This window comes from Antedon bifida, chromosome 11 (genome assembly GCF_963402885.1).
Source record: "Antedon bifida chromosome 11, ecAntBifi1.1, whole genome shotgun sequence".
In the NCBI taxonomy this organism is placed as follows: domain Eukaryota; kingdom Metazoa; phylum Echinodermata; class Crinoidea; order Comatulida; family Antedonidae; genus Antedon; species Antedon bifida.
In genome coordinates this window covers 6,292,253-6,313,381 of record NC_136236.1, presented here as the reverse complement: position 1 = coordinate 6,313,381, position 21,129 = coordinate 6,292,253, and the positions used below count along the sequence as shown (strand labels likewise).

Sequence of the window (21,129 nt, the reverse complement as noted above, 5' to 3'; positions counted from 1 at the left end):
ATGCACATATATTTCCACCCATTCTATACATGTGGGTTGATTAACATAGAACAATACAAACATAATAATCGACAACAAAAGCCCACAAGACTAAAGATATGTTAAAAAGTTACCACGTGACGTAATTGTTCAAATGATTAAACTCAAATAATAATTTTCAAATAGCAACTTGTATATTTTCCTCCAGACGTAGGAGTACTGTATAATAATATATTGTAGGAACATTGCCATCAAACATACACGTCACACAAGAAACTTTATTTGTGAATGTTAGGCAAATACTTGAATATCTAATACAGTAGAACCCCTTATAGGAGACACCTTTGGTACCCGACAAAGTGTACCTATTTTAGGGTATCTTGATGTTCCGAAGTGTTAACATTAACGGGTACGTATCCTCTTAGGGTGTCCCCTTATTAGCGTTGACTGTAGTGTTGAAACATAGGCCTACAACTTCGTTTTATGGAAAAGTGCCCCCTTTATAAGATTATCCCATGAATAGGGGTTGGCTGTAGTGTTGAAACATAGGCCTACAACTTCGTTTTATGGAAAAGTTCCCCCCTTTATAAGAGTGTCCAATGAATAAGGGTTGGCAGTAGTGTAAACATGGGACCTACAATTTTGTTTTATGGAAAAGTGTCCCCTTAATAAGAGTGTCACATGAATAGGGGTTGGCAGTAGTGTAAACATAGGCCTACCATTTTGTTGTATGGAAAAGTGTCCCCTTAATACAGGTACCCCATGAATAGTTGGCTGTAGTATAAACATAGGGCCTACAACTTCGTTTCATCGAAAAATGTCCCTGAAGAAGGGGTATCCCAGAAAGGCCTCGTCGTAGAATGTTTACTTCAGTAAAATATAAAAAAAAACATATTAAACAACATAACTACGTTTTCAACAAGCCGATTTGAGGTTTTTCCCTTCATTAGAAACCAAGTGAGCGTACAAGGAGAAGCTAGGAGTGATACATTATCTCTGTTCTGTTTCATTACCGTGGAAAGGGAAATAGGTTAAATAGATAAAGTAGTCCCTAACCATAATGACATTGAAAAAGCAGCGTCTTGGCTAGATACTAAATGAGAAAGACGTTAATTTCTACGAACCATAATGCCATACGAATTTATCGCCAATTTTATTATTTTATACTAACATATCTCTTTTTATAATCAATATCTTATTGATAAATTATAATCACTTTTCACTTTTTTATAGACTTTTTTGGTAATTATGCTTAATTCAAATTATAACATTAAAAATAAGGTTATTCGTGCTGTTAGTTCTCTGGATAACTGATATCCTCTTTCAAACTTTACGGTATCAGTTAAATCCCTAAATACAGTGTCACATGTTGCATTTCTGTCACTAAACAAATTAAAATATACAGGCATATGTCAGAGAATCACAATGACTTTTTCCGTATTATAGCTAAACTTAATAATCTTACCATACCTATATTTTGTAAGTATTATTGCATTATAGTTACTGTAAAGCCCAACATTTTCGCGCGCCCTTTATTTTCGCGACTTTCGCGATTGAACAACGATCGCGAAAATAAAGGGCGCGCGAAAATCCTAACGCTATTGTGTACAGCCAATCAGGCATAGCCTAGGCTTAGTTGGCCAGGCCTAGCCTAAATATGGAAAAAATAAAATAGGCCCTCTAATTGTGTATTCTTTGAAACATTTACGAACCCTGATTATTACTTATATTGTTTGTTCAGGTGAAATTAAAACATTAAAATGAATTGCAACCGACCGACAATGCTAGCTAGGCCCTACTCGGCCTGCGCTGCATTAGACTTATAGATCACACTCTTCCCCGCTAGACCGTAATTCAATCTTCTTACTTATCGGTTAACTTATAATAACTAATTTATAAATATGATGATAATATGTCTATATATATATAGGCCTATATAAATAATACGGGTTAATTACGATGCACAATCCGGTTGACTGAAAAAAGAGAAGATGGAAGTGTTTATAATGACATCCTTACGTCGAGTCGTAGTTTAGGCCTACTCTAACTACCTGTCACCCATCCCACCCTCACTCCCATCTAAATGTACTTTAATATTGAATTCATAGTTTAGGTTGATTTTTATCTATAGATGATTATTCACATTACAGATTATAATCTAATATATAGCAGCCGCGCGGCAAACCTGGCTAAGTGCTCTCATTGTGTCCATATAAACACATTTTTAAATCAATTACCACTAAGGTTATTTTCATTTTTCAAAAATTAATCGTGCTTTTGTTACAGTTGATCCGAACATTCTACAAATGGGCGTGATGACTATGTTTAAGAACGTTTCATTATTGACTAATTTACCACGCCAGTGATTGTGGAAATCGGAAGAATTGTTATACCGTGTACGTACACTGATTGGTCAATCGTATTTGTGACGTGTATTCGGCTCACGTACGCTATCAATTTCCTTGCAAATAGTGTTTATATAGATGGTGCCTGTTAAATTTCAGACACATCTCTACTAGAATACTATTATACCGACCACGAAGATGTTTTTCTTAAACTTAGTTACGTTATTGTGTATCAGTATATCTTTAATGTTCGTTGTACAGTCGACGGATACAGACGACGCAAGGCAAAAATCAAACGCCGACACTCTAGATTATCACGCGCTTTTTCGAAAATTTATCGGTAGTAAGCCATTTCTGATACCAGACGAGCATTTTCAATTTCTGAATAGGCCTGACGGCAGACGACTCAAAGACATGACGTTCTCAGGTTTCTTCGACACCACACCAATGCCTCTAGCAGACTCAGAAGAACCTTTCGTAAAACAAGATAACACGAGGGGATTGGGTTCGTTAAACCAGATAGATTACAATCCATCAGATTGGAACAGTTTTGTTTTTCCGGTAAGGCAATAATCTATTTGTATACTTACTTACGGGTTATTTAGTTACCGTGCGTATTAGGCCTATATAAGCTACTTTGTACTTTTACTAGATTAGGCCTATTGAAAATGTTACTACGGTACGGTATTGTATGCCTACTTTGTGTTTAAATTGCCTAAATTTAGGAGCTAGGCCTACTCAGCCCAAACGCCCCTTTGGCTTAGTTGAGTGTCCACAAAAACAAAACAGATGTAACAAAGTCTATTGTTTTATGTGGAAAAAGAAAATGAATGAAATGAATGCATTTGAATAGGCTTTTTTTGTGATAGTTACAAATCTAAGACCCTGTTTACATTGGAACTCGTTCGCATGGTGTTTTCTTAGTGGAAATTTATTTTTTAGAACTTTTATTTTGTGTTTCTTTGTACTGTGTATTTAAAATGTTACTACGGTAGTCACTCGATGTTCAAATCACTGTTATTGTAGTATCGTAATATATAATATATTTAAGTTGTAACACTTTTATTTTAGATTTATTTGTGTTTCATTGTTATAGATGTTTATGGACACACATTCACAAGTGTAGGCGTGTCTCTGATACAAAAAGTGAATTCCAAATAGATTATACTTATTTTTGTAAAAAAATTGCAAATGTCTAGTTGTATTCATATAGATCTGAAACTACTTGCTTTATGATCATTACAAAATATATCTTAATGTTAATCTTTAAAAGTATTCTTTATTTTCTTCACAAAAAATGTATAAAACATAGGCCTAGGCCTAACTAATACAAACATTGGCAAGGGCTAAAGTTACACTACTAACGAACCAAGTTCATTTCAAGGTGCAATAAGTTTTAAGTTTATCTGTTTCAGTCAGTAGGCCCGAATGTACTAGATAATGTTGGCGCTTAAATTTTAGTAGAAATCGTCACATATACGTACAGTAGGCCTACTCAATATATTTTTTCTGCGATCATAAAGATTTTGAAAATGTTTTTCTTTAGGTAGGCCCTCGTAATTAATCAAATCATAGTCCTACGTTGAACTAAAACAATAATTCAATAACAATTTTACTGTTTTTTTTTATTGAAATAATTGTACATAGCCTAATATGTACAATCTTATATTATAAAATAAAAGTCCTTAAACAATCTTAAATGTACTTGCATAGAGTAGGAAACCTCCAGGTAAATGGCTAAACAGAAAATGTATACGTAAATATAATAACTAGGCCTGTAACATAAATTACGCGATATACTCGTACTGATGATAAGAAAGTGTGCATATAGCAATTAAATCAACAATCAAACTATACGTTTGTCGATAACAAGGTGAGAAAAAAACGATTCACCGGTGAAAAAAAGTAAATTGATTCTTTATGCCATCATACGTTTAATTGCCAATTTAAATTATGCGGTGTCAATCAACAAATCCGTAAAAAATATTTTATCAATATTAAAATTAATTTGAATTACTTATTTAAAAAGGACCTGAGATGTTCAGTTTCTACAAAAATCAAATCGAGAAACAATCTTTTAGTTAGCATTTGATATTCAACTGTAAAATTTACTTTACTTTATTCATTTAGCATCCGTTCAACAATACATTTAAAAGACATAAACAAAAAACAAAATTGGAATTTAAACATGTATAAAACCAACGTGAATGGATGTGAGGACAACCCGTAAAATCGACAAGTCAGTTTATTTCCAATGGGGTCCATGGTCGTCAGTTTAAATAAGGACATTTAATTTCTTGGAATTTGTATTTTACTAACGGTTAAAATACGTTAAAGATGTATTGTCCCCCTGAAAAATAATTTTTAAATTTGTTGTTATTAAATTGTTGTTGAATATGCCAGTTTAATGTCACATCATATAGTTATCCACTTTTACCAAAATTGAATCGAAACAAATTGATTTACCTGTAAAAGCTGTAATTTAAAGCAAGAAATGGTCAAATTGCGCAACATACCCCAACGCGGAATGCTGTGTATGCATGCGCAGATTAGAAAGTATAATTTGGTTTCATATGAAAATATATAATTAGGTCTATTATTAACATAAAGTACGCGCGATACTATATTGCTGATAAGAAAGTATGTGGTATCGCAACTAAATCAACGATCAAAACGTACGTAACGTACCCCAACGCAGAATTATTTGTAGGCATGCGCAGATTAGAAAGTATCATTTGCTTTCATATGTAAATATATGATTAGACCGATTAACATAAAGTACGCGCGATACTCTACTGCTGATGATAAGAAAGTATGTTGTATCGCAACTAAATCAACGATCAAAACGTACGTAACGTACCCCAACGCCGATTTCTTTGTAGGCATGCGCAGATTGATGTTGTTAGACTCTTGGTAATGGTATCGCGTCGATTAATTAGGCAGCAGATGCTATCAAATTTTACACAATTTTACACACCACACAAGTAAGAAAATGTGTTAAAACTCTGTGGGAAGTTTAATCTAGGTTAAGCTATCGCATATAAAATAGTCGTAAATCAATTAATTATGTCGGAACAAAATACACAAGTACACAACAATAACACTAAAAATGCAATAATCATGATTGGAACAATGTTTTTTTTAACATTAAAAAAAATGTATGTGTTTGTGTAATTGTTTACATATTATTATTTAATGTAATGTTGTTCGATTTATATAGCGCTTATACAATCAAAATATTGTCCCAAAGCGCTGAGAGAAAAAACAGAAAGAAATTACAAAGAAAAAAAAAGGGGTTTTAAGAGTGTTTAGAATGTGAATTAACTATATGTTTTAATCAATTTCCATTGAAAGATAGGTAAAATATAAAATAGACATACTCTCATTTACAAACTTAAAGTTAAGACCTGAAAAAGGAAGCGAATTACGTGAATACAGTTACTTGTAATTAATACATTCTAGAAATCATATTTTTTAATAAGCCAATTTCTTTGAAATTAATTTGTTTAAATCTTTGCAAAAGCGCATATGTCCTGCTTAATCGAAAGTTCAACTTTCGGCAAAATGATTTCTAATTCTGTAACTAGCGTAATATTTCGATGTTAATCCCTACAATACAATTACACAGTTCGGGGATTAGTATGGGATTAATTATGTTGTAAAGACAATTTAAATTTATATCATCTCACTTTCAGACGATAGTTTGTTCTAGTTTTATCCGACAGCAATAAAACATATTTAGATTGACTTACAGTAAACACAGAAAATAGTTTTGTATTCGTGATTCCAATTTAATCCAGTTTAATCTGGATTGAGCAAGTTTAATCCAGTTTGATTTAGTTTGATCCGCATATCAATGAGTTTGTATATATTGTAAATCTAGTGAGCGTTCTAACGTAATTCTATTTAATGAGAAACTTTATGAAATCAATTTCTATGAAACTGGTCACAAAAAAAACCAAAATAAAAAAAACAAATTGGAAGTTAAATTTTTACATTTTTAAAGTGTAGGCCCTAGATTAGATGATAGATGGCTACCAACGATGTTTGCCATTCATTTATAATGTTCCTAAATTGGGTTACGGTAGTTTTTAAAATTATTTCTTTTTCTTGTAGTATAGTAAGTAGTATATTGATAGTTCAAACACAAAAACTTAACTTATTCCCTTTTCCGAAAGCAGTACAACGTCATGGCCATTGAATATCAGTTTAATCCACTTTGTTAGCCTGGAAGGGTTACCCTCTTTTGAAAATAAAAAAAACCTCCCAAAAATTGAATCTGATATCACAGCTATACATTTAGATCACATAATATGGGGGCGTTTGGAAAAATTCTTAAAAACAAGTAAGTCGTTGAATATAACCATTAGATATCCGTTTCTGAAGAAAATATTACCAACTTCACGTGTTACGAAACTAGCCATGTTGTCATTAACATTACAATTTTTAAAATAGAAATGTAAGGAAATTATCACTTTTTTAATGTATTCACTTTGTTATAACCTGTCTTATGATAAATAATAATAAATAAATAAATACAGTTTACACTATCAAACTTTATGTGATGTGCCCATATATGGACATGGTGATTTCATATCACTACCATACTTGGGCATACCACTACCATATATGGGCACACGTTGGTGCATATAATGTAAATAACAATCCGGGTTTTGTTGTTATAATATATTCAATTATTGACATTGGGGACGTTGGATGCCTTATCGTATCAACTTCCATATTCATCAGTTTAAATCGTTTTGGAAAAATGATATTACAGACGTGACAAGCCTCAGGGTACCGTGATATTCCATTCGGCTAGGGATTAATTACTCCATATTGACTTTGAGAAAAATCAGGACAACTATAATGTACTTCAAATGAAATATAAAATACAACAATAATTGAAAGATTACGTAATGTTTATAATTAGAAATTATCTATCCAAGGACTCGCTATCACTACAAGTGGCAAAATTGAATAGTATGCGTTATACAACCATTTCCATTTGATTGGTAAATTACGTATGACCTACGTTCGGTATTATTTCTACTAAACGGAAAAGTAATAATTAATGGTGATATTTAATGGCACTATTGCACAATGGCACTATTGCACGTTCAGCTTTTAGTAAATATGTTTTTGAATGACCAGCTTCCCGCATAACATTTCATACACATTAGAAACAGCATATTCATATAACCGTTTACTGTTTTGGATTTTATGAGATTGACGAGCGGAACTCTTAACCATTAATTTTTGTATCATTCCAACTGAAGCCGGTTGATCAGGGAAAAAATGGAAATTTATCGCATTTTTTTTTGTGGAATTATTGGAAACCCAATTGAGAAAACGCAATTCAAATGCAGTCCATAATAGTATTCTGATTTATATTTAAAATGTTCATTAACCTAAAATTTCTCACGTTGATGGAAAAGTAAGAGACTTGAAATCAAATGGCACTTTTATTTGCAGTTCCGTACGTTATTCTGATAGTCTGATACAATTGTTTTGATAGAAATGTAAGAGAATGATTCCCTTTTCAATTAATGCACTAGCTATCATGCCTTCGTTTCAGTTTGTTATGAACTAATTAATAAATATATACGTTTTTAAAGTTATACTTTATCGTCAAATACAATTCCGATTTTTATTTAGTGTAAGGAAATATTTACTATTCCAATGACATAATGCTTTTTAAAAATTTCAGTTTGTTATAAACTGAATTTCAATCAATAAATACGTATCTGAGTTACGTATTTGTTACGTATTTGTTGTCTTAGAACATTACACTTTTTAAATAGAAATTGAAGGAAATTATCACTTTTTCAATTTATTCACTTATTATTATGATATGATAAATAATAATAAATAAATACAGTTACAGTAAGTCTTGTCTACACTATCAAACTGTATGTGGTGTGCCCATATATGGACATGGTGATTTCATATCACTACCATACTTGGGCATACTACTTTCATATATGGGCACATCACATTTTTTGTCATAAGTGTAGACAAAGCTTTAGCCTACGTAATATTGTCTGTAAAGCTTGGTTCCCACTAGGACGCAACGCAAGGACGTACACGCAACGCAAGCGAGTTGACCAATGACAAGCGACTCACAATACGTTGCGTTACGTCCTTATGTTGCGTCTCTAGTGGGAACCAAGCACTACAATTTCCATTTTGTATTTTTACACTTTTTCAATTCAGTTTAGGCCCTTCGTATTATAGATGATCTTGCGATATTCATAGTGTATTTGGTTTCCAATTGTTGGAGAAGAGTTATTTAAATTGTGGAAATACTGTCTTTATGAGAAGCATGCACCTCTCTCTGATCTCTGAAATTAAATCTAGCGTTCGTTGATATTTAATTCTTTAGGTTAAATCTTAGATTACAAAATAGAAAATCTGTTAATAATATGCAAATATCGTATACATTTAGTAGTATAAAAAACTATAATTTCCATTTTTGGGAATAAAAGCATTTTTTATAATACTCTTTCCCATCGGTTTTTTGAAAATAATTCCGTTTGCGAAAAGTTGTGATTCTTCAATTTCACGATCAAGTATATACTGAGAAGATATTACATATAATATTACTTTCTCAATGATCACCCTGTATCTATAGGTATGAGATTATTAGATTATTTATAAACCGACATTTGTGAAGATGAAAGGGGTGATTACATAGGCATTAGTATAATAGTTTAAACCCAATTAGATAAGCATGTCAAATTAAACGTGTGTGTTTAGTAATGACATGTTTAGCCGTTTAGCCCTGTGTAAACAATATCTAGTAAGGACACGTTTAACCGTTTTCTGAGTTAAAACTAACGTCGGTCGTGATAACATGAATGTATCAACGCACTGTATATAAACTCACATTTCCGCCATATAATATGTTCAGTCAGATGCTTGGTTCCCTTCAACGCAACTACCCCGTTTTCGACTCGCAAACATCAATCTACGCATGCGTAGACAGACTGTTTTTCAAGCTAGGTCGTCATGAAAAAAATATGGCTAATTGGCCTATGCAATAATATATTCCATCTGGAGCATACTTCTATGAACTTCTGGTTAATTAATTTAAAATAAAGACAGTTTGATGAACAAGTATTGAAGTCAATTTAGACTCAATTTGTAAATTATTTGTTACGTAAATGATTCCTGACTTAAACACCGGTCCTTTAGGCATTTAGTCCAATTTCTAAATGTTCCTTGCCAAGTTTAACGTCAATTCGACATAGCGTAACTATGTATGTTACTTCTCTTTGAAAACTCGTATGACGTTGACGTGTTTAACCAGGTATCCCAGCGAAAATTACACATAGCCTTTAAAGACTAATTAATTAAAGTTAATGAATATTGACAATTGTAATCGGCAGTCGTTGCTTTTATTACCGTTTGTTGATGTTGATGAATTTTGAATATAAATCATAGAATTAGTTTGAATGCCATAACATTATAAACATACACCTAATATAACATGGTACTATTTTTAGTGTGATACTTGGTGATATCTGTTTTATGCTTACGTACGCTATTTCCACCCTGCTGTATCTCCTTAACATTATGTTATCATTTGCCCAGTATCTGGGAAAGGCAATCTAACAACAGAATGCTGAGCTCCATTTGATCAATGGTTTTATGTTTGGTTGCGACACGATCAGTTTCACGCTCCTAAACAGAAACCGGAGAATAAAGTAGGCCTACTTGGTATACTTTAACCGCAAATAGTATAAATTTGTCGCAGCCAATCTTAAGATGAAAGATTGTTACACGTTCCTATCTTGGTTGTTAGATTGCCTTGATCCGGGCAACTTCTGTAAACTATACAGTGTAACATACAGTATCTATCACATGTGGCGCCAGTATTATGTTACGGTTGAGGTTGATTAAGCATATGACCTAAGACAGAGGTGTGGTAAATTACATAATTCGCTAATTATGATACTCGAAAAATATGTAAGATACAATAATTCTACTGCTATTTCATACAAAATGAAAATATTAAATTTTCCTCAATCATGTTTTGTTTAACAGATGAAGATTTACTGTATAGATACTCTAGTATAAGAAATGAAACGGAATCACTTAATAGTTGTTAGACTTTAATACTCATCATTTAACTAATAAGTTAAGTTAAATTAATGTACCTATTCCGAATGTATCGCCTTCAGGCCAAATCTTGCGATCTCCCACAATACTCACTCCATCTGATTCAATTACACGCTGGGAAGAAATGCCTGTGGTTGTTAGATGTAAGATTATTTGTCTTGCTTGCCACGGTCTTAGGGTCTTTATTACTTAAATCCCATGAGCATAATGGTTACCTGCAACATTGAGTAATCAATGAGGTTGTAACTTAATTTATGTTTAACAATATGACATTAAAACAATATTAACTTTAGCAAAACATTGATTATTCACTGAGTTATCTTAAACTTTAACGATTTGGAGATTAAACTTGCGTAGAACTTCCGAAAGTAACTTTCTTGATTATACATTGAAAACAGTATGAGTAAACACTATTTTTAGGTAGGAATTGAAATAGAGATAACTGAAAGACTAAATGTGAGTGTATGGATCGAACAATTGAATAAGGAATTAATTTTTCTGATCTGAACACAATCGTTTATATATATTATTTATTTTTAAGAATTTGCGCAACTTAAAACTATCATTTCAACATTGTGGTTACATTCTGGCCAACTGAATTAATGAACATATACTTTTACAAGATCTAAATATATATTCTTTCCTTTCATTTATAATTAAAAAAATAAATCGGATCTGCTATATTGATTTTCTAAAAGATATATTTTTCTTGGCAAAAGTTCTGATATGTGTTTTTTTGTTCTGATGATGAGAATAGTTTCTCGAAACATGTCACATTTTAAGGCAGTTTGCCTGTTCATTAAATGCCTCACTATAGTTATTTTAACTCGAAGTTCTATGGAATCATTCATGATTTATAATTTATATTTTATATTCAGTTTTTGTGTATATAACATTTTGCAATGTCCAACCTTTCAATCTATAAAATACTGTTAGTACAAATACAGTGCTGTAATTCATCATACTCTAGGTCTACACGTAATTAATGAAGCTTGAAACATCATCTACTCTTTTTAGAATTAACAACAATTGGTATTTGATTCGCAAATTGCCTGTTACATTAGGCCAACATTTGATTGATGTAATTTGGCGGGAAATTGTTAAATTATACTGTTGAGTATATGAATTATATTCCTAATTGCCGTTACCATATAAACCAATTTGAATTAAAGTTCAAAGTTCAAAATGTTTTAAGCTTTGTCTACACTATCAAACTAGCTTAATATGCCCAAAATATGGTAGTGATATGCCCAAATATGGAAGAAATATGACATTATCGTTGTTCTTATATGAATACTTCACATGATTTTGTCACATAAAGTTTGATAGTATGGACAGAGATTTAGATCATTAAACAGGATAACACATTTAGTCAGGTGACTTAATTATAATTATTTTAAGTTGAAATTATCTGAAAAATTAGGGTTAATATTTTCACATTTCACAATAGCTGATTTCGTCAGCTGACAATGAAGACATGTATATATGATGTTGTTTAGATAAATTAACTATTTAGTTTGCATTATGCTTGTTGAAACCATGGATACCACACGATGTAACCGTGTGGACGCGTTTGTTCGTCAAATAAAATCAGATCAGTTAAACATAACAACACACCAATATAAAGATCTCAGATAATGATTTAATTATGTTTTTCCAAGCGAAATGTCAATTTAAATGCTATATTCATAAGTTGTCTATAAGAATCGTGTACAAGTTAAAATAACAACTTCTAAGATATTCTTTTGACACGATTCTTTCTTTCGTCCTTTCTTTTTTTTATTTCAATAAACAATGGCCTCCGGCCCATTTCACATACAGGTTTTTCTTTTTTCATAAGCTTTATATAAGTAAGTTGCAAAAGACTTAATTCTGTGGGTTACAATCATATTTCTAAACATGTATACATTTAAATCAGACATATATCTTTCCTAATGGTTTTCATAAAAAGGACAGTATCACATGTGACGCTGTATCATAGAATTTGTCTATGATACTGAATAGATTGTAGATAAAATACCGAGAATCGGCTTTAATTTTAAATCATAAATATTAAAATATTACGGTACTAGTATAGTCTAGGTTCTAGACGAAGTGTTTACATAATATTAGTAAAATGATAAACATTTTGTCACATAAGGCGTTTCATACATATTACTTGAGCACGTACAAAAAAACATAAAAAGACAGTAATCTACAGACTTAGGGCTAGTCTAGGTACTAGTACCATACACGGATATGTAGGCTTTCATTGGTTGTTTGGAATATAGGCCTATATAGGGATTAAACAAAATAGATTTGTCAAAATTATAACTTATCACCATCATTGTTGTTTTTTTCAGGACGATATACAGTGTGTGCAGAGAATGCAAGGAACATCGTGTAGAAGTAACACTGATTGTCTTGGTTGCGGTACGCCGTTTGTTTGTTCATGGGTGGGAATTTGTAACGAAGCGTTTCCATTTAGGAAAAGAAGTGGTAAGTTAATAAGCCAGTAATGAAGCTCAGTGTACGCCTCTAAAGCTTGGTCTCCACTAGTGACGCAACGAAACGCAACCTACACAACGTAAGAAAATGCCCTTCCAATCATTGCGTTTGCCCCCGCCTGCGTGAAATCAAACCTACGATGTTTGCATCAGCACTATGTGCCATCGGTTCCCACTTGTAATTACGCAATACACTGCACCTTGCGTCGATACGTCGCTGCGTTGCGTTCTAGTTGGAAGCACGCTTTAACTAGGGCGTACGTGCAAATCACAAGCGACAGTTCGGATGATTCATCGTGTCGTGATTGGTCAAAGGCGTTTACGACCTTGCGTTGCTTTCGATAGGGAATACTGCTTTAACCTTAAGACGACGTAAACAAGACCTAAGATTGTTAATCATCCGAAATCTCGCTTGTGATTTGACAAATTACTTGTGCGTATATAATTGCGTTGCGTCATTGTATAAGCCAATCTTAAGTTTTAGTATAATATATACCTCATCAACACAAGCAATGAAATAATGAAATGAAATAAAGCTTGGTACATACTAGAACGCAACGCAATGACGTAAGAAGCAACACAAGCGAATTGACCAATCACAAGGAACGGTTCAAATAATCCTTTGCCTGGATTGGTCAATTCGCTTGCGAACCAAGCTTAAACTAGACTTTTGGATTAGATTGATTGATTCAATCTTTCGATAATAAATGTTGTTACATTTTAACATTACATGAATAATAATCAAGGCCTTTACTTGTATACATTGTTCATTCCAGACTGAAATATTGGAGAATAATAATTAAAATTATTAATAATAAAACCTATGATTACACACAGAGTTCAATATAATATTCCCCCAAAAAACCCCGCTGGATTTTGTTTATGTATTATGACTGAAGCGTGCTTCCTACTAGCGACGTAACGTAACGCAAACGACGTGACGTAAGAAAATGCCCTTCCAAGATGTTTGCAGCACTGCTGCGTCGTCGTTTCCCACTTGTGATTACGCAATACAGCACTTTGCGTCAATACGTCGTTGCGTTGCGTCCTAGTGGGAACCACGTTTTAGATCTACATCCTTTACGATCCTCGAAACGGTAGTCATGTGATGCCATTTCTACCAAACACGTTCAAGTATTTATAATAAGCTATATAATAGTTTCTTTTGTCTTTTCTCATTTTTCAACAGTTAAACAAACACGAGGAGGAGCGAAAAGTATTTTATGGAGCAGGATGAAGCCACGTAGTGTTAAATAATTTGAAATATAAGTGATGTTTAGGAAGAATATTGTGTCCTCTAAGGTGTTTGGTTTGGCAAATTTTATTTTGAAAACGTGATCACGTCACGTATGGGAAAAATATCGTCGAATTGGAAATTGTCAGTTCGCATTTATTAAATTATGTTTCATAATTGCTTCTATTTTGAGTAAATAATACTTTGCCTAACAAGACACTAATTTTATGACAGCACTTCTTGCTTATTTTTTTATCAACTTACAAGTTTTGTCAAAACGTTGAGACTATCATAATATCTACCGTTCTATCCGAGCGAGATAAAGTGGTCTTTCTTTTGTTTGGAAAGTGAAGAATTTGGGACCAGTGTCTGTGTTCAACAATCAATGAGATATTACAAAAATAAGTACCCAAGTTGTATTTGCGTATGTATATAATTGTGAATACCAATAAATACAGTAGAACCTCTATTAAGGGGACAGTTTTCTGTAAAACAAAGTTTAAATGTATGTTGTATCACAGTACGGCCGATCTCTATTCAGGGGACATCTCCATAAGGGGACACCTTCCCGTGAAGCAAACAAAAATATGTTTAATGTAACACTACGGCCAACCCTACAAAACATATCCATGTTAAGGGGAAACTTTTATTGGGGCCCAAATAGGGGTTCTACTGTATAAGTAAATAAAGTATATATTTGACGTCAGAAAGGCTTTTTATCATAATTTTGTCCGATTTGTTTGACGTAATGATTACAAAATATTATCCTATAATATTATATAGTAAGACCCAAGTCGATGGCTATGTTGAAATCAACAACAGTTCATCACGTGATTTATATGTAAATAAAAACATGCATACGGTGAATGTGTATATTGGTGAGTTTATTTCTTGAAGAAACGATAGAAGTTCAGCAAAGAATATTTTCCATTAGGCGAATTTATTTGCGTGAGTCGAAAGCACCAGCTTATGCGCATGCATATCAATATTTACACCATTTTTGCGTCGAATTCTGTTCTTCGAGTTGTTTTGCTTCAGTTCAATTTGTAGTTCGAGCAGTTTATACTCTTTACGAAGCGAACATTTCGCAACCAATCACAGCTCAGGAAATGAGTTGCCAGGCGACGTTCATGAGCACACACGTGAATCGAACTGCCCACCCAGCAGCAGACACGCGATGTAACAAGCTCTAGACATTCGCTCATTTGTAGGCCTAGTGGAAAAAGTGTGTCGCGATGTTTTCTCTCTGAAAACACTCGATTCGAGCGACTAAATTCGCCTAGTGGAAAACAAATTGAAAGGTCACCAGCTCAGCCTATTCTAAGGCTTATCAAATGTCAACGGTTATATCATTGTTATTAGTACGAATGAAATGTTCAGCGTGACTTGTTCAATTCAGTTTGAAATAATAATGTATTTAAAATGAAAGGTAATGAACGTCTAATGAATAAATTGAATTATAAGAAAATCGAATGGTGTCGAGTTACATGTTGGTAATATTTGCATAGTATGCGGAAAATTTGATTATGATCACTCAAACGCAAAAGTTTCCGCCTCTTTGTGTTTTTATTGTTCTTAATTTGGTTAATACTGACCAAAATTATTTACTTAAACAAGCAATCAATTTTCCCTTTTCGAATCCAACAACTGGTTTTGACCTATAAGAATAACCTTTGACATTAGTTGAACTAGCTGACATTATTCATTAATTTATTTTGTGAAAATCAAAAGAAGATGATGTTATTTTTGTATTAAATGTCAGGTATAGCCGTCACATCTATAAAGCTTGGTTCCCACTAGCGACGCAACGTAACGCAACCTACGCAACGTAAGAACATGCCCTTCCAATAGTTGTGTTTGCCCCCGCCTGCGTGAAATCAAACCTGTTTGTTGCGCGTCAACGTTAGCTGCCGTAGACTTTGACCTGGTTCACCCCGCGTACTATCAAGTACGCGCTGTACTATCAGTCGGAGAGCCGCGTTGGGAAATATGACCGTTATCGCTGAATTTTCGACTTCGCATGACGTCATAAATTTTAGAAGCCCTCTCTCGGCACAGAAGCATCAACGTTTCGCGCGAAAACGTTAGCATAAAGTATACGTCATTTAATAGCTGTTTATTAAACATTAGTAGGCGAAAAATTAACCATATATGGTAAGATCAGTTCCTTATATGTTTAAGATGTCGCAGGTCACTTAATTTTCTGAATAATTTGTTGGATTTGTTGTCAGCGACAATTTCTTTCCAAAGTTCGTGTGCGTCCGTCAAAACTGAAGTTTTCTAACAGGTGTTTGTTTACAAATTTTCCATTAGTGGGATTTGCATCCCATACAGTGAATTACCAAAAAACCGACGTATATGGATAGAGTAAGTATCAATAGTCTGTTTTACGTTAAAATTGGCTTGAAACCCTATTTAAGCTTCCTATAGCGAACATTTTAAAAAAGGTCCTCATGTCATATATTGTTACGTCTCGCGGCACTAGTTCCGTCGTGTGTGGTGCATGGTGTGTTGATTGTGGTTGTTGTAGGTGAGTATATGCACGACCTGGTGGATCGTTGTCGTATTATATCGGCCTAGGCCTAGTAACATGTTCTGTTAATAATTTAAATACTTTAGTTACAATTTAGTATTATTAAAGTATCGTTACAATCCTACTCTATATTGAAGATGCATTGGGAAGTTTTAACAAGGTAATTAAGCAAATCGCAGCCTGATACAGGTATAGGCCTACCTATTCTATAGTTAAATATTTATTTATAGTAAAATTATTGACAACTGAGGGGTACAATTTATTTATAATATTAATAATTATTACAATAAACAGACATAAGGAAATTTTGTATTTGCTGCTTTTTCATGGTAGGCCTATATCTGAAAATGTTTTCAGGTTGTTGAATAATTATACTGTATAACGATGCAATGTTTTGTTCATATCATAGTGACAATTATTTAAATAGTTTCATTCATTACATTTCAGCTATTCATTTTCATTTTAGGTTTTTTGTTGGTATCAAGACTCGACGATTTTCTGTCTCGTTCTTCAATATGAGGTTGGACGGTGGAAGCTGTAATGGTTTTCTCGATTTCAATATCATTGCTGCAGCTGATAGTTTTTCATTTTATTCGCTAATAATAATATAACATATACATTCATACGCATTCAAGTTTTAGAAGCGTTTCAGATCAGTCAATGATAAGATATAAATTAAGTTGCAATTGATTGATGATTGAGTCACACAGATACATACAATATAAACATATAAAACAATCATAAAATCAGTACAACCGTAAGACTCACGTAAGTTAATATGATATAGGCCTAGCTAGTTTGTTATGTTTGATGAACAAGGTGCTATTTAAATAAAAGCAAGTTTTTATATACAGTAGTAGTATTTACTATTTATATCAGTATTGTTTGAAAGATATTTGTATTAAAAACTGCTTTTTCACATTCTGTATACGTAAAAAAAAATTGGTGGCTTGTGTGAAATGCAAGTTGTATCTAATAAAGTAATATTTATATACAAGTGTGACATTTACTGCCAGATACTGAAATACTGAGTACCAACCAATCACTGTAACAATACTCAAGTAAATGATGGACTTATATTTTTATATCTTGGTTTCAGCTGGGCCCATAATTATCTTTTTTAAAAACATGACCATATAAAAATACACGTTTGAGTCTCTGAAACAAACATGCCCGATTTTATAAAACATTCCCCATATATAAATTGAAAATGGGTTATTTTTTTTTGTTTTTCCATTTATTGTTTTTTTAACAGTTTTTTATTTGTTCTGGGCCTAGTTTCTCCTTCAGGCTTCTTCTTGCTTGGTATATGAGCAGAGCTGGGATAGACCTACCACCAGCCTAGACTATAGAATACCCAGCTACTATTATTAACACTCACTAGGGTAAGCCTACCTATCTAATATTAGTATTATATCAGAATTACTCACTCAGCCTAGCTAGGCCTAGAAAATACTATTTTTAGGCCTAGCTAGGCTAGAAATCAAGTAAGTAATTATAGTAGGTAGCCTTTCCTAGCTCAGAAACCAAATAGAACAATAATCGGGGAGCAAATTGAAATCTTAGGCCTATGACGTAATACGCCTGCATGAAAACCGTATTGAACACAGACACGATTCGGTCCGGGACGATTCGTACCAGCTTCGTAAAACGTAAACAAAGTTTCAAAATGGCGATTTTTCGATCGAAACAGAACAGAAATGTAGTAGATTTGGTTTGATTAGTGGGAGTTGCATCCCAAGAAAGCTTAAAATTAGATTTTTATTTTAATAGATAGCTTAATAGTTTATCTTGAAAGGATTTTAAATTCGCTTTGAAACCTTATCTAGAAAATATGAAATTTAATGATTTTTTACCATCATTTAAAAAAAAATTAAATTAAAAAAGTTTATACATAAAATAATGATATTTCTTGAAACAAAAAATCTGTGGAATTTAGATCACAGTTTTTATTATTATTTACGCTTGTAGTTCAACTATTGAAATACGTTTATTGATTTCATTTAATATCAAAATTATACCATTTTCTAAGTGTACTAAAATAGCAAAAATTCCAACATTTTCCACGAAGCGCGCCCTCACAATGAATGAAATCAGTGATGCGTTACCAACGCGGCTTTCCGACTGTATGTTTTCCTGATGTGTTCTTTTGCCTATTGCGTTGTTGCGTGATTTCTAGTATGTTTGCAACACTGTTACGTCGTCGGTTCCCACTTGTGATTACGCAATGCAGCACTTTGCGTCGATACGTCGCTGCGTTACGTTGCGTTGCGTTCTAGTGGGAACGACGCTTAAATAAGTACCACATACCCTTCATGACAGTGAAGCCACATAATGTTACTTTGAAACGCACATTCTCGATGTACTAATTTCCTGTAAGAGAAATCCCTCTTAAATGTCGAATACAAGCTATAATATTTCACTGATACGGTAAACATTAATTCACTATTACCGTAGTTACACGCCATTTTGTTTTAGCTGAGTTACCCGGTAAGTTTCCTAGACCACCAATTATTACTAAATTTGATGGGCTAACCTAACCGGGTAATATAGGCCTACCTAAACCTGAGCGTGTCTAAGCTTAATTTTGAACAGACGAGTAGGCTGAGAGGTAGATAATTTAAGGGACTAGGTATACTGGAAAATTCAAAGAGTATGCCCATCCATTTGATTACATACGCTTACGTATTCTATAATTGATTAACTTAGTAAATGCAAGTTATCTGTGGTATGAAAATATTGTATTGAAACTGTAGCCAAAATAAACACTAATGATGAACAAATCGAAAGGTGGCGCTACAGTTTTCTTAGTTGTATTCTGTTAAACGAGCCGCGACTACAGTGACTTTTTAACCAGATTTTGTGAATTAAATGCTTTGGATTTTATTGTTATTTTCTACCATACTATTATAACATGGATTTATAGACTTAACTGTTTTAAGGATTTATCATACACTAAGGTAATTTGTCTTCGTTGTGTTTGTTTTTAGAATCTATAAGCTAGCCTATGCAAGTCATTGTTGGCGGGACATTCAACGTAAAACATCCACACGCCTGGGTTAGGAGGCCTGAATAGCCTTACAGTAGGCTACCGGATGTAAGCCGACGACTCGAGCGAGCTGTTTGTGTCTGTCACCTAAAGCTAAACTGTTCAATTGTTTACGAATAGGCCTTATTTAAATGTATTATTATCATTTATACTGTATAAGAATACATCTTATAAGGGCTAGTCTTATAACGTTTTTATTGCCTTTTCTATGTTCCTTTTATAAGGGAATACATGAATGAATAATCAATGACAGATAGAAAAGGCATAGCTATTTAGAATACTGTAGTAGAATAGTTTGATTTGACTAGGCCCAGTCTGATTATAGGACAATAATGTACACACAGCCTGATAGGGTTAAGCCCAGCTTAGTTTGGACCTTGGTTCTATAATGAACTACGGTTTCTATAATGACGTAATAGACCTACATGTTTGCGTTAACGATTGGCAATGTGGTACAAAAATACATAAGATTTTGATTTTATAATATAGATAATTTGCCACTATATCCTGGATTTAAAGCGCCTAATGTTGTACAAACTCTAAACGCTGTACACAATTAATACCCCGGTAATTTTTAGATCAAACACGTATGGAAACATACTCCCATAATGCAGCTAGTAATTATCGCAAAGTTGTGTCTTGACCTTACCAGGAACACCTTGGTGGAGAGAGGCAAACGTAAGTAAAGTGTCAAGAACACAAGCAATGCGACGAGCCTTAACGATCAGTAACCCAACGTCCAACACACTGCGCCACACGCCCTCATTAGTTTTCTAGTTTTACTCGAATACAATCTAAAGCACTTGCTACACTATCAAACTAGTTTGACAAAAAAAGTGTGATGTGCCCAAATATGGTAGTGATATGCCCAAAATACGGTAGTGATATGCCCAAATACGGTAGTGATATGACATCATGTCTATATATGGGCACATCACATTTTTTTTGTCACAAAGTTTACAGTTTAAAAACCCTATCAATGCCTGTTACTTGTCTTTTTTGTGGCCAGTATGGACACGCACTTAATTAACTGTTGTCTAATACAAAGATATTATGCTAGTAAGAATGCACTCTTCCCTGGCTATGTCATCTAATACTATTGCATTTTGATTTTCTCATCATTAGGAAACTGTAATATATTCTTACATTGCTACCGTACTAAAAACACCAAAGGGTTATGATATCATCTTAGATTTTCTAAGTACCTACATCATAATTGACAGTGACAAACAAACTGTTTTATCTTTAATATCTTTAATTTATCTTATTATCTGCATCTTGTTTAGTTAAACAGTTTTTAGCCGTCGGCGCATTGGCCTGTCTGTCCTATTATAAAGTGCTACTTATTATATGATATTTAAACATAATAAGGCCTACGC

General features: G+C 33.2%; 1 protein-coding gene across 1 annotated transcript; it reads left to right on the top strand.

The window, feature by feature from the left end:
• The first annotated feature begins 2,475 nt into the window (after positions 1 to 2,475).
• Positions 2,476 to 15,625, top strand: LOC144856478 (uncharacterized). Its single transcript, XM_078714492.1, has 3 exons — positions 2,476 to 2,885; positions 12,791 to 12,926; positions 14,124 to 15,625. Exons 1-3 carry the CDS (start codon positions 2,523 to 2,525, stop codon positions 14,189 to 14,191), a joined length of 567 nt encoding a protein of 188 aa, XP_078570618.1. The 5' UTR covers positions 2,476 to 2,522; the 3' UTR covers positions 14,192 to 15,625.
• Positions 15,626 to 21,129: the final 5,504 nt, after the last annotated feature.